The 15776-nt window shown below is 41.3% G+C and overlaps 1 protein-coding gene and 1 long non-coding RNA gene across 11 annotated transcripts in view; one reads left to right on the top strand and one right to left on the bottom strand.

Annotated features, from left to right (window-relative positions):
- Positions 1-15776, bottom strand: part of LOC6030793 (DNA-binding protein D-ETS-3) — a 129263-nt gene that overhangs the window by 27828 nt on the left and 85659 nt on the right. For all 10 annotated transcript variants that reach the window (XR_005278289.1, XR_005278290.1, XM_038260822.1 and 7 more), the window contains one exon: positions 13766-13813. Coding sequence is in view for 8 of the 10 variants with exons in the window: in XM_038260822.1 (XP_038116750.1) it covers positions 13766-13813 (48 nt within the window). In the remaining 2 variants the exon portion in view is untranslated. The remainder of the gene's footprint in view (positions 1-13765; positions 13814-15776) is intronic.
- Positions 4365-5229, top strand: LOC6049676. Its single transcript, XR_005278292.1, has 3 exons — positions 4365-4525; positions 4593-4739; positions 5064-5229. It is a non-coding gene; the product is annotated as an uncharacterized LOC6049676 (long non-coding RNA).

Raw genomic sequence — 15776 nt, 5'->3', positions numbered from 1 at the left:
CGGAAAACCGGAGGAAAATGAGAACAGAGGTGTGAAATGATCGGAAACCAGCAACAAATATAATTAGACGCCGAAGGACGCTCCCGGAGTGGACGCGGAGTTGAAGAATTGTGGTTTTTGCTTTGTTTTTGTTTCACGAATAGTGAAATATTGCATCGTCATAAATTTCGGCACGGAAACAACAGTGATTACTATCGCGAGGGGTTTGTTAAGTGCAAAAAAAAAACAGGAAATGAAGATTTTCAATGTTTTGGTTCCAACATTCTTTTGGGTTAAGCTTAGGTGCATTTTTTGCATTACAACACCTACTCTGTCCATTGTTGAAGATTTGATTACTATACAAAACCAAGTAGATTCCGAGAAAAACGAATTTGAGTTTTAGAACATGCATTGGAGCATCCTCTGCCGCCTGGTGCAAAAAACGCGATTTTTTTTAATATTTTGCACAAAGTTTGGCATGTTTAATTTTTCAATTATTTCTCTAGCACAGAAACAAATGGAGAAAGTGGGGAAAATAATTACCTTTATGATTTTGTGAAACGTGTCTTTCTTCTTGTCTCTCTTGTCAATTGTATAATGTATGGACATTCCATTCCTTTAGGCAATATTTATTTAGGAGAATTTGTGATTTATACGCTTCAAATAAATCGTAACACCCCAATTGCCGATTTTCTATTCCTACATCAATTTTCAAATTTCCACAGCCTGCATTTCAGTTCAGAGGACAATGTTTACCTTCCCATTTGGCAGTGTAAATACAAGGTCTGGTCTGGCTGAGAAAAGGTATCTTTGTTCGACAGAGCAAAAAAAAAGTTCCACCTCATTGCGGGGTGCAGGTCGACAAGCCGTTTCAACCCTCTGCCAGAGTTCAAATTCATTTGGGGTCACCACACCGGTGCAGGACAGCGATTATGAGCAGGGGTTAAATGTCGATGTGATATACAACAGCCCTGGGGGAAAAAACAGAACCCCCGAGACACCACCCGGGGAAGGTGTTTGCCCAAGGAGGGGTGTTAAAAAATCTCGATCAAATAATTTAAGGTTTACCGGTTTGAACAAGGGGTGGGTGGTAAGGACACATGTACGTACACGTGGAAAGTGCTGCTACACCCTCTCTATTTTGGGATTTTAGGGCTAAAAAGGTGCAATGTATTCATGATTCATAGTTGATTTCGTGCAATTGTTTTAAATACATATTAATAAGTTTATTGTTATTTGTTGGCAAAGGGAGAGAAAGCCATGTGAAAATAAGCGTGACGGTCGGCTGGCCACGTGGCACCGTCAATCAACTGTGTTAACTCGGGAGGGCAATATTACGCGCGCTGGATGGTGGCCAACGTTACATGAACAAATGACTTTTGTTGGCTCAATCAACACAAGGGAGTTAATGGATCGGGAGCAGCAGCGGCGGCGATGCAGGGCCAAGAGAGTGACGAAGACAGACTTTAATTCTTGGGAATATTAGATAAAAAATATATATTGCATTGTTGCATTTGGACTGTACAAATGCAGAAAAATACATCGAAATAAATTCTGAAAAATGCTGAAAGTTTTATGACTCAACTTCACCCCCAGACCTAATGTCACCCCTGCTGACGGTAACATAATCTTTTTGTCCGACATTTCAAAATCACGCCTATGGTTTTGAATGGGTTGAATGAGTTATTCGGCTCTTGGAAAATTTTGGAATAAACTGCCAAAAATATTTTGAATAGTTTAAGCCACTGCCAATTAATTACAGATTTTGTCTGCGAAACGAAGTTGACTTTATAGCTGTCGGCCACCATTGCTAGTACCAACCACTAGTGTCTTCCTTTTATCTACAAGGACTTCACCGCCCTGGGCTCCCAAGTGTATGAAAGTATGGCACGGAGCGACGGCGCCGAATACCCATATTTACACTTAGAATTTTAGAGCGCCCGCCGCGGGATTTGAACCGGCGACCTCTGGATTGTGAGTGCGCGGTCCGATTGATCCACACAGGCGGGACAATTTTGGGTACCCTTTAAAATTTTGACCAAAAAAAAGAGACAAAAATTATTAGTGAATTTTCATTCAGTATTTTGAAGGTAATTGTTAATTGAAAAAAGTATTGTCATTTGTAAGTAGTTCAGAATACATTGTAAAAAAGTTTGTTTTATAAACATCGGTACTGTTGGGATTACAGAACGAAACTAATTATAAAGTTTAGGAAAAAAATATTCAGTAACATAATTATAATGATGTTAGCATATTTTAAATAAGAAATTTAGCGCATTCGCATATTTTTTCTAAATTCTAGTAAAAGCATTTTTTTTGAAAATTGCGAAAAAATATGTTTACAAAAAACATTCAAATTTTAATGGAAGTAGAGTCTAATCAACGGAAAACTATTTGAAATGCATTTCCCTGCGTTGAAAAAAAAAATCGTCAAAACCTACTTTTGCACCCAACGCGTCCCTCGTACGGCCGCTGTATCACGTCAGTGTCAATGTTTCGTCAGCTGTGTGCTATCTTGTGACATAGACCATTTTGGTCGAAAATGAGTTACTGATGACGTTTTGCTATACTTAACAAACACTACAAGATGCTTTATCCCGATTTTGCAAACTCGCTTCCGTTTCCCGGATATCGCAATACACACTTGTGACATAGACCAATTTATCATCAAAATGATTGTGCACACTTGTGACACGTCATACATGTGAAACTAATGACTTTTCAGTATCAAGGTGGACTAGCTCATTCCTTTTTCAGGGCAGAGACCATCTACTTACAGGTAGTCGTAGACCGAAGCTACTGACTACTCATCACTCAGGGTCGGCATTTCTACTCAGCGATTCAAATGAGACACGGATGTAATAAAAATCAAGAACCACAATTTTCTAACTAAAACGTGTATTTTCTGGATAAGTGTAGGGTGTGGGTGTGTGGGGAATGTAAGGCACTTCAGGGGCAACGTACCGTTCAGCAGCTGGACTCGCAGCGAGGCTTCGCTGACTCCACTCCAATCCTCGAACGCCTTCGGCGTTCACCTGCTCCAAGGCCGGTCACAGGAGCGCCCTCGACTGTGCCGCCGCGATCCCGTGGGGGGGGATGTCGTTGAGCTGCTGGTTGGTCGTTGACTTCCGGATGGCTTGAGCTGCTGCTGGGTTGGGCTGGAACGCAGAGGTAGGCCAGCGGGCGTTGCTGGTCCTACTTGCGGCAGGCGTCTTCCCTCAGTGGCGGATTCGGCAGCCCCAGAGTCCACTGTTTTGGGCGTGCCGAGAGGGGATAATCTCCTGGACGATTATGGCGCCGCGCGCCAGAGATTCGGGTCGGTGCTTGACGATAAAACGTAGCCAACGGCTCCTGCGCACTCACGAGGCTAGGTTCACCGGTTCCCGTGTGCCGTCGCGCCGACGGAACTAGACTTCCGTGCTGGACACTTCCACTTCCGGAAGGTAAGGACGTGCGCAGTACAAATAGACGATACTGGCACAAACGGACACGACTTAACACACGGACGCCTGAATGGCAAAAGAGGCCGATGCTAAACATCGGCGGGCCAAGAAGAACTTTTTCCCGCTCGAATACCAAACGGGAGGGGAAAAGCTCCATTTTCTTTTCCACCCAATTCGAGTAGTCCTGCCCTATCGCTGTCAAGGACTATCTCGTTACAGCGGCACGAAAACCCTTCTACTGCCATGTATTGTGTGATGTTGTATGTACGGAATCAAGTAGAAAAGTGAAGGTTCGTTGAAGAATTGTAACCAACGGTTACACTATCCACCACCCCGGTGAAAAAAATGTGAAAGCTCAACGAGGTTTTGCATTTTTTTACAACAACGCTTTATTCAACCATCGTCGGCATTTACTGGATTCGTGGGTGTGGACAAAGAAACCTACAATTCTCAGGTACAACTACTCTACAACGCGCGAGATTATGAACCTCCACAAAACAACTCAAATAATAAATAAAATAAACAAAACATGCACAAACTACAAGAATTCAATGAATAAATTAACATAAAACATGCAGAAACAAATTAAAAATTAAATTAAAATCATCCCGTAATTGGGGTAGACAACTCTATATCTATGTTGCGCAACAAAAATAATATTTACAAATTAGATCACTTTCGATCCGTGAGGGGTGATTCAAAATCAAATTAAGCCCCTGCAGCAAACTGTCTCTGCAGATGACAGATGCAAAACGTCACGACTGACACGTCGCCGAACTGTCAAAGCATAACGCAATGTTTACTTTTCATTCATCAGTTCGGTCGACGGTGTAGTTTTTGTGAACGGTTTTTTCGTTTTTCTGGCCAGATTTCGTCATGAAATGACGGTATGTTTTGGTAAGTACTTACAAAATCGGTGAATGAACACAACGAAGAAAATCTTCGTTCAAAATTTCCTTTCTTTGCAGCCCATTGAAGGACAAGCTTTCGTGGCGTTTTGCTGCCAGTGCGTCATCTTCGCGAAGAAGATGAGCCTGCAGAAACCCACTAAATTCTCGGGATGAACCGTGAAAGCCATCTTGGCTAAGCAAGATGCACTTCAGGTTAGTGTACACATTAAAATTGCAATTAAAATCACTAATTATGGTCGCCTTGACCGTGACTTTTCAGGTTTGGCACTACTGGCCGTGATTTGTGGCACAGTCCCCTCACTACCACTCCACATCCGGCGCTCGGACACAAGGGCACAACGGATTACCCCTTGGTCGTCTCATCGGATGCCAGTGCAGCTATGAACCGCCAGCATAAACATAACAGGTATACCTTTTCATTATTTTTGACCATTCTGGCCGTTGAGAACTCCACTCGCGACAGCTCCACGGACATTGTTCGGGTGAAGGATAAAAGCTTATCACTCCTTCACCGTCCCTTGATCCGCCAGTGTAACTATGTAGTCTCAACCTCAAACATAATTTGACTCACTTTAACGACTAGGGGTGTTCAAAATCCACTAGTCTTTGAGTTCAAAAAGTTTTTCACAAATACAAAATTTTACAAAACGCTTACACATTTTTGACACAACATTAAACATTCAGTAGTACGGTTATCTAATAATATTTTATTTTTCTCTTTTAATTGCAGGTTCGCCATTCCATCACTTCGTTCTCGCCGTAAGCATCCGGGTCTTTGGGTTGATCCGATCGTGAGCTCCGAAGGTACATTAACCCTTCACCAACTCCCGTGGACTGCCAACCCTCGGTCGGATTTCTTACGTAAATCCGAAGTGTGGAATGTAACTACAAATAAAAGGGACTAATAAAACTTATTAAAATATTCGCACAACCTCTCCTCGATTGGCAAATCCGGATCTATCTTCCGCATCTCCGAAATCAATCCGACAATCTCTTCCAAATCAGGGTCTATTTCCGTTTCCAAATCATTTCCATTTCCGTTTAGCAAAGTTATCACAGATGTTTGTATTTTCCTAATTTCATGTTCAAATTCCTTAAATTTATGTTTGGCCTTATGCTTGACCTGCGACGATTTCGTCGGCTTTGGCAGGTTCCTTGCCGAACTGCCCATGGCTGAGTCCGACGACCTACTCGATTCTAGTCCTTGGTTTTTCTTAAATTTCACAGATCGCGGCCGACTCTTCGGGGAACTTCCGTTGCCCGAATCCGACGAAGACCGCGACTGCTTCTTCTTCAATTCCTTGCCACCGACCTTGCCGGGGGACAGCTTGCCTTTGCTTCTGGCCGAACTCGCTGCCGGCTGAGGTGGTCTTTTAGTTTTTGGTTCCGGTTCTGGTTCCCTAAACTCACAGGTCGCAGCCACCGGCAAGTAGCGGGTGTTGGCTGCTTCCAGAACTATGGACAGGTCGCGCCGGAAGAGTTGCATGATGCGCTTCACCTTAACAACGTCCTCCGGTAGCAAAGTTCCCTCAGCTCGAAGTTCTCTGAGGAACTCAAGATTAAAATCAACATCTTTCTCTAATTCTTCCAGGGGGTAATTAGGATGATTAGAGCCGACGGGACTGGGCATCTCGGCTAGACCTTCATCGTCCGAGCAGTCTGCGTCGTACTCCTCACCCTGCCATTCCACTCTCCTCCATGCCACTTTCAATTGGCTCCCAGCTCAAATCCGCGAAAAGTGATCAAGGTTGGTGAAGTCAAGCAGAAAAATCAAAGGATTTTTTCAACGGGAGGTGGCAGGAATCCGAGTAAGCTCGGTTGGTCACTGTCCACCTACCCTGGTGCAAAACTATGTGAAAAGCACACAAATCCGCGGTTCCTTTACGGTCCTGTTGGAAAGAGGATCTTGCGCGCTTTCCAAAATCGTTTTAGGCACGATTCTACTCGTGGATTTTGGTCAGCAGCGACTTTTAACAAATCTATGCTGCTAGTACATAATTGTAATGTCCCTATGTGTGATACTCGACAGCCAACGCAGCAGCATTTATTGTTATTTATTCCGTCTCGTCCCTTTTGTGTTCGGACTTGACGATGAAATTGATTGACAACACAACACACAGATCTCCCAGCACACACAATAGACAGAAAGTGAAGAACAAAACGGAGGAGTGAAAAGCCGTACTTACTGCACAGCAGCAGCGGTGTCGATCGTCGAGTTCGACAATATTGAGTAGCTCCAGCCGAAGTGGTAGGGATAATTAAATAACGACCCCGAACAGGTCGTCAGTCTGCTCCGCGCGGGTGATTAAAGACCGCCGGCAGAGTTGAAAATTATTTGTGATTTTTGTACCTGATTGAACCCACAATTTGTCGTAGACCCAGACTGTTGATGTGACGTCATCCCTGGAGAGACATTTGCACCTGAATCTAGTCAAATCTTACCTGTTGGATGAAGCCAAGAACTTAGGCAATAAGTAAGTCCTGTGAGGCGATCCTGAATCAACAATTTCACCTGTGATTCACCCGTGACCCAGCCATATGACAAGTGACGTCATCCCTGGTAGGTGATAGGTACCTGAAAAGTCTTGTTTCTTTCTTAATTGAGGACAAGCAACCAAATAGGGGAAAGCCCCGACCCAAAAGCTTTATTTTAACTAATTTCTTTTTAAATTTTCTTAATTCTAGAACTTAAACTTAGTAGGAGATGCTGAGGAAATCGGTGGCCAAGATCGGCACCGACTTGGGTGCTAGGGGTTTATTGCGGCGTTGTCCCATCTTCCCTGGACCAAGTCAGCCGGTCTGGATTACCACGATATCCCAGTAGTCATTCTGAAACGTTGAGAGTACCTGGAAAGAAAAATAAAACAGAAATATTAGTTGAAAGAATAAAGTAATTAGAACACCGTGATCTGATAAAATTAGCCGTCTGTTGGTTTTAATTTGCTAGTAGGATTAGTGTGTGTTTTTGTGTGTTGATCTTAGCCACTCTCCCCTAAAGAAGTGTGGGTGGAGAATCCCACCTTCGTGAAAAGGGATGAGAGTTGCAAGATGGCATAAACCTTGGTGCTGTAACGAACCTAAACTACTCACCAGGTAAATCGGGAATCCATAGCCCAACGGGCCAGTTCGCGGACGATCAAGGGGTTATAAACGTTGTTTCCCTCGGTCCGAGCGCGGCTGGTGGTGTTGTGGTGAGGGGATCTCCCGAAAATTGCAAAGGCCTAAAAATTTGTTTTACGATCCATTAGTGATCAAACATTTTAAAGTGTACACTGTTTTGTCTTACCTGTAGCTCATCTTGCGCGTCAAGATGGCTAGCACGGTATCCCAAAGACCATTAGTGGACTCCTGCAGGCGACTTTTTGTCCAAAAAGTTCGTTCTGGCAGCGATGTTCCACGTCTCAGTCCAAATCCCCGCTGGGATGGACGAGAATGAGTCAACTTACCCTATAAAAGAAGCGCTTCGTTATGTTGTATATTGTACTGTACTTACCTTAACGTTCGTTGAAAATTCTGCAGGTTTTCAACACTTTTCACCGATAAAACTTTACGTTTTCACTTGCACTACTTTTGCATGTTCGCATGTGTAAACATTGCGATATGCTGACGTTTGACAGATTAGAGACGTTTCGGGAACTGTCAATCAGTTTGCCCGTCAGGAATGAACCCTTGTGGTGAATTTCCGAATAAGATCGAATGTGATCTAAAATTGGATTAAATGTAAATAGTTCATGAAAATGAACATCGTGGCCACGATTTGTAAATAGAGTTGTCTACTAATGTTTTGGGAATTATTTTAATTTATTCTTTTAATTTGTAGTGCATGTCTAATTGTTAATTTATTTATTTATTTAATTTATTTATTTTGCCTGTTGGGCTGATTTGATAAATACCTCTGTGATATAATCTGTGATTGGTTATCACATGGACATGTGCATATTTGCCTAAAATGAGGCTTGTACATAAGAACTTGACCACGTACGCTAGACCACGAACCTGATGAGTGCCGAAGATGATTTTGGAAAAGCAGTTCGATTAAAAAAAATGTTCTTGAACTTCGTGCATTCACATTTTTTTCGCCGGGGTAGTGGATAGTGTAACCGTTGGTTACAATTCTGGATAATTGAAGCTTCGCCTCAGCATTTTATACCACTTACACTACACTACAACAGTTTTGATGGGGCGAAGCGTATCAGTGTAATCGAGGCTGATGTCCACCAGTTTCCTGCGGGCGCATTTGAATACGTCACAAAGGAAATGGTGGGAAAAATGGACTTGGGAAAACAAATGAGGGAAGTCGATTTGGGGAAAATCGCTCTCTTCCAAACAGGCGTCCGAGTGGACAAGTCGTGCTCCCGCGAAGGGTCGTCAATCGCCCTTCCCATCGGCGGAACCAGGAGGTTTCCGCGAGCAGCTCGTCCATCTCGGATTGGTCGGCCTGGGTTGCGTAAATCCCGTGCTGGTAGCTTCCCACGTCTAATCCGTAATAGGACCACCCCCGTCGTCTGGCGCCTCCCGCGCCATCACCGTCAAGGACGACCACCCTCAGGCCGCTGGCCTTAACCGCAAAGGAGGGTCCCCTCTCGGCACGCCCGCTTCAGTGGACTCTGGGGCTGCCGATCAGCCAATGAGGGAAGACGCCTGCCCATCGGAACCAGCAACGCCCGCTGGTCGTCCATCATCCCGGCACAGAAGCCGGAAGAACCGACGCCGCCCAAGGAGGCCGGCGAACAACGCTGCATCTGGCGCCGAAGTCCAGACTCGCAGCCAAGAACAAAGGGCCGCCGCATCCGTCAGCAACAACAATACCCCCCCCCCCTTGGGGCAGTTCCCGCCGCAGAGTGGAAGTTGGACGAACTCCTCTGCCGGCCCGCAATCGCCGGAGGCGAACCATCAGCTGAGCGGATCACGGTATGTTAGCCCCTGAAAAACCCACACTTTACACACCCACACCCACACGAACCAAAATCCCAAATAAAGTGCTGTTGAAAAGTGGAAATCCTTCCGTGTTTTTCTGTTGTAACCGATCCTCCCTTGAATCACCTAGTAGTTTGCCGACCCTGGGATTACCCTGTCCGAGTCTTGTGCTACGCTGGCCAAGCCATTACTTTCACATGTTGTTGGAAAATGTGGAAAATTTTTCTTGTTTTTCACAAATTTATGTACACACATACTTTCTAAAGGAAATTCAACCTTTTGTTTATAAAAATATACTGATTAAGTCGATTAAACCATTGATTTGAGCTTATTTTAGTTTGTATGGGAATTCTGTGCACACTTGTGACACGTAGTACAATTTTACTTTCGAAACACACTTGTGACACGTGCTTTTCAGATTTTTGTTTACATAATTTATTGTATCTTTCAACTGGTGTAAGGGACCATCCATAAACCACGTGGACACTTTTTTGGGATTCTGTTACCCCCCCCCCCCCCTCGTGAGCAATTGTCCATACAAAAATAAACTTTTTGTATGGATCGTGACAATCGCCATACCCCCACCCCCCACCCTAAAGTGTCCACGTGGTTTATGGATGGTCCCTAAACAAATTAGTTGAAACTTGGAGCGTTTGTTAAGCGATAGTATACGAACCGATTGCTTCAAAAAGTTTGGCTCTATCATTCATAGTTTTGAAATAATTTACCAACAAACTTTAAAAATCGATTTTCTCGAAAAGTACTAAATGGTCGTTGTCACAAGATAGCAGACAACTGACGGTTTGTTATTGTTTGCGTGGTGCCCGTGCTGTCGCTTGGAAATCAGGAATCAGTCAAAAGTTTAAAACTTCTTCAGCAAGCGACATATCCGTAGTAACTTTTCAATAGGGCGAATCTGCATTTGTAAACAAGCAGTCTATCCCTTTCCCTTCAAGTGACAGTTCACGTCAAGTAAGAGGGGGATAGACTGCTTGTTTACAAACGCAGATATCCGTAGTAACTTTTCAATAGGGCGAATCTGCATTTGTAAACAAGCAGTCTATCCCTTTCCCTTCAAGTGACAGTTCACGTCAAGTAAGAGGGGGATAGACTGCTTGTTTACAAACGCAGATTCGCCCTATTGAACTGTTACTACGGATATTTTGAAAACTTATTATTGCAAAAGAACTGAACTGGTGTAAAATGCATTTTAAAACACTTGTTTCATTCTTATATTAAAGCGTTGGCTTGTAATTCTTTTTTTTAACCGGATCACACTTATGTTCTATAAGGGAAAAATATCTAAGCACAATTTTGTAAAACGTCGTTTACGTCACTTAATCATATCAGGGCAGTAGACCCCAATTATGAGCCAAATCTACCACTTATAATATTAGTAATCTTTGATTTTCATTGCTGTATAGAAAAATCAAATATGAATGAGGACAAAAATAGACAACGTTTCACTGATTTAAAAAAAAACAGAAAGATTTTCGAAAATGTAGAGAATTACTCTGCAGCTATTTTGCCTTCCTCACTGAGGTAACGCTATAATCCTGCTTTAAAATGAACTTTTTATTAAAAGCTCGTAGACCCACTTTCATAAATATGCCCGGAAACTGATCAACTTTCTGTGTGTGTATGTGACCAAAATTGTTACTCAGTTTTCTCAGCACTGGCTGAACACGTTATGCTCAAATTTTGGAATTCGATTCTGTTTAGGGTTCTATACGTACCTATTGATTTTTATGAAGTTTCGATAAGTAGTTCAAAAGTTATGTATAAAAATGTGTTTTTGCATGTATCTCGATCTCATTTATATTTATTATACACTATGGTCGGATCCATTGTCCGACCCATAGTTGGTTAGGTAAACGAAAAACCTTTCCAACGAGTTACTAAATTGAAGATCTGGCAACCCTGTCTCTGTCACTTTTGTTCCGGACCAAAAAAATAGATGATTTTTTTACTTCTTTACTTCGATACCGTTTTTTAAACATCCCTCATTGAACATTCGTAGATACAAACGTACAAATTCCGTAACCTTCTGGAGCTTTTCGTTTAATGTTTGTCCCGTTTAACATTAGTATTCAGTCGGCAAAGACGGTGTAATTGTCTTGTTTTTAAAGAACTCATTCTGAAAAAAGTTTTGTAGAATTGACAATTTGCTGAAAATATTTTGAAATAAACATATCCTAGCTCTGACCTTTTAGACAAATCGGACTTAATATATCTGCTTACTTTTACTTCACTCCTGAGAATCTACTTTCATTCCAGTGTAGCTAATTGCACCGCCCGACATATACGAAACAAAAATACAACTTTTAATGATAGTTTTTCCACAAAACCTCGAGGCCGGCCGGAAACCCCCCGGTTGTGGCTTAATTTCTTCCCCGTTTCAGTATCTCTCACACTCTGACGACCGACGGACTCCTTTTGCCCGGTCCAAACACCAGGGCAGGCCCCTCCTGCAAGAACACGGAATTATAATTATTCTATAAAGAAAACGGAAGCCGACGCTCGGGGAAAAACTTTTGGAATTGGTTTTGCGCGTTCCTCGAGGAAAATTTCTCAGTTTGGGTGGTGGAAGGGTAGGATGGTTAAGGTTTGAGGTCATATCACGCGAAACTCACGACGACGACAACCGTGGCGTGACTTTAGTCGAGGGGGGGAAAGGGGCCAGTTTGGACACCCTATCAAGATGGCTGCGCGGCAAATCGGAAGGTAGAAGTTATGAATAATCACGGCGAAGAAATCAGCCGAATGACGTTTAAGAAGGAAAGAGGGAGGAAAAAACACTAGTGAAAGCTTAATGTATTTCTAACCCATAAAGGAAGTGGTAATTAATCAACAACAACTTCGTGTGTGTGTGTGTGTGTGTGTGTGTGTGTGTGTGTGTGTGTGTGTGTGTGTGTGTGTGTGTGTGTGTGTGTGTGTGTGTGTGTGTGAGAGAGAGTGCCGGTCACGTTTTCCACTTGACGTGGGTGAGGTTGGAGAGGTGGAAAAAGGTAAACTCTTTCCCTGCTGCTGTTGGGGCCCCTTCGCCGTGAACCGCACCGCACAGACCACGGCGGCACCGGGGCAGGAAACCGGCCGGAATCGGTTCGGAAATGTCGGAGCGCGAAGGCGTAAATAAAGGTCATGTTTCTTTATGCAAAATTATCGATTTTTTTTGTGGGACGGTGCATAGTGGTAAAAATGTTGGGGTTTGTTTTGAGAAGATAGTTAGGGGCTTTACTGAATAAATTACACAACATTCAAGTGTTTTCTGAAGAAATGTTTTGATCTGAAAGTTTGCATTACTGAATCATGGTTTACGTAGTGCAGTAAATGGCATTTTATTCTTTCCATCATAATTTAATTTCAGAAACATTATGAGATTTTCAAAAAAGTGCTGAGTTTGAGTAGCTTAATCCCCAAAAACAAAAATCGAAGTTACCAACAACAATTAAGCGTAGAGCATTCCTTAAAATGGGAAAATTAAAAAAATATAAGGGATTTTTGATATTTTGGATTGCAAAATATACTTTTTGCAATTCCGCTTTAAAACTGTCAACTTTTCCTGTCCTTATGAAGAAATAGAACGGCCTACTTTTCCCTACTAAAAATAAACATAATGCCTTTCAATAACTGAAATGGGTGCTGAAAAGTAGAACTTTTCAACACTAGTATCGAATAGTAACATTTTTCAATTTTTTTTTGTTTTGAACGGTGATTTTACTAAACATATGAATGTTTGACATAAAATTCCATTCAAGACACGTTTTTCGGAATTGCAAAAAATGTTGTTAGCAACTCGGTGCAAAACTTGTTTTTTCAGCACTCGTCGTATTTATCCAACTCGGTTAACCTCGTTGTATAAATGTACGACTCGTGCTTAACAATCTTCTTTTTGCAAGTTACTTTATTAACTACTATTTAACCCCTTCCCGCCAAGAGCAAAAACGAGATTTTTTACGTTTTTCACCATTACTCGTAACTGGATCGACCAAATTAGATAAAATTTCAATGGTTATAAGTTAACATTCTATATAAACTAATGTAGTTTGAACCAGGTTGAAAAAAAAGTTGGTTGCAGAGAAATTTAGTTTTGAAGACAAAAATTAATGGTGCTCTGGAGTAACCATGGGCGTTAGAGGGTTAAGATTTATTTTAAAAAAATGGGGCACTCGCATCTCCGCACAACTGCTCTTGTTTTACATTATGAAATAAATATTTTATCTGCAAAAAAATAAATTTCCATTGGAAAAGCATAACTCAATGCCTACTATCCCGAATTGCAATTGTCACCTCACTACTACACAAAGGAAGTTCCAATTTGGCTCTCTTCCTCACATTCTTATGGTGTCACTTGTGTCACACAAGAGGTTGGTGTCGGAAGAATTGTACCTTCAAATTTCCTTGAACTGTTCTCCCTATTGCCGGTTGAAGCACCATTGCATTCATGTTACCAATCAAATTTATGTGGCAGTTTTGCTGTTTGACAATTTTTGTTTCGAATCGAAAGTCACTTACCTGAACTAGCTAATCGACTACTGGTGGGACCAAACATCTGATATGGATCTGGAAATTATAAAAAAAGGTAAAAGTTCGATTTTAGTTTGTTTCGATTACGTTTGAACTTTAATCATTGTCATTTTAATTCCAGGAAGATTGTTTTTAACTCAACTTTAAACTTCATAAAAATCCAAAATAATTGACTCAGCCACCTCATGTTCTCCGGCAAAGGTGTAATTTAATTTTATTATTCTGAAAATGTCTATATTACCGATTCAAACGACCCAACGGCGACAAAAACGACCCGCCTCTCGCTAATATTCGCCTTCCTTTTGGGGCTTTTTCAACCAGTGTGTCCCCCTCACCGTGGTGGGTTAGAGGGGAGGACACCCGTAAACAACATGGGCACCACCGTGTGATGGCCAGAATGCCGGTTGTGGCCATAACATTGCACGCACACCTTCAAGCTAGCGCTGGGTGGTTCGATGGCCCAACCTGGTCACTCCGGAATCCCGCCAGCGCACTAACGACTTACGGAAGGAAAAGGCAGAAAAACTGAGAAAATATTTAATAATAACTTTCCACTCTCGCACAAACTTTTTTCTTAACCCGCGCCCGCTGCAGGACTCTTGTGTTCATCAGTATAAGGGAACGTTTGTTGGAATTGCATCTATGTACAACAACCAACTTCTATTCACAGTTTGTGAGTGTGAGTGGAACCGGAAAGGGAAGGAATATGAAGGTGAGAAGAAAAATGTTCGACAAAGTCGATGAATATTTAATGAAAAATGTTTTAAATTATTTATTTCAAAAATAAAAAAAAAATTCCGCGTCTATAAGTTTCATGATAGATAATAATCGGATTAATCGTTGCTTTGATTTATACTTTAAAATTTTATTTCATTATGATTTAAATTTAATATAACTAAGAAAGATTGTGTTGGTTATAAGATTATCACCAAAAATTTGTTCCAAAATTTTAATCAAAATCGAATTCATAGAAATAATACTATGCAAAAAATTAAACCCGCTGATGAGCGTTAAAATATGTGCAAAAACATCGGTATTGATGACATTCCTGAATATAGTTACACTTCCTTTTCTGGTTATGTCAATGGTAAGTAGGTTTCAAAAATCAGAAAATCATCAGAACACATAATAAATATCAGAATAATTTGAACAAAACATAGTACTGAGGAAATGCTATCAAATCACTCGAACAATGAACTTCTCAATATGAACTCATAGACCCACCTTCATTTATATATTTCGAATCAGAATCTCAAGCTGAGAAAATGTCTGTGCGTATGTTTGTTTGTAATTCCGTGCATCAAAAAATATGCACTCCCATAAGACCCTAGTAAATATTATGAAGATAAGAAAAGTACTTCAACAGCTATGCTAAAACCGATTTTGACTAATGATCGGAATATAATAAAAAGGGTGGGTTTTGCAAGAAAACCCGTCGTGTGATATAATTTCGGAAAGGTTTTTGACAAATCTATCAAAAATTATTAGCATTTAAGTAATATTTATACACTTTTTGAACGCCGGATAAAAAAAAATTTAGATAAATTGTATTCATTTATCAATTACACATGCCATCAATATTTGATATCCAATAATATTTTTCCGAAACCAAATTTACCAGATATCTAGCTTTCTTTAGAATAACCCCATTAAGAATGCTGGAACAACCAAGTAGACAGCCTGAAGTTAACCCTCTTCTGCCCAAATTTTTTTTCGAAAATTTTTATTTTTCCCGTGCAGGTCATTTTGAGCACTTTTGTTCTACGAAAAACTTTACTGCTCTTGTTTTATGATTTTCTTGTGTCATTTTTAATATTTTAGTTTGCATTTATCTTGTTTAGTTTATGTTTATTTTTGGTAGTATTTGGCCTATTCTACCACCTCCTATCATTACATTTTGCCTATCTAATTTTTCATGTTTTTGCAGTCACTTTTTCAATGTTTTGCTTGTTTTTCATATTTTCTGCTATAAAATGGCATCAGTGGGTCTAGCTCATTT

This window comes from Culex quinquefasciatus, chromosome 3 (assembly GCF_015732765.1).
Source record: "Culex quinquefasciatus strain JHB chromosome 3, VPISU_Cqui_1.0_pri_paternal, whole genome shotgun sequence".
Lineage (NCBI taxonomy): Eukaryota > Metazoa > Arthropoda > Insecta > Diptera > Culicidae > Culex > Culex quinquefasciatus.
This window is presented reverse-complemented; position numbering and strand designations above follow the sequence as displayed.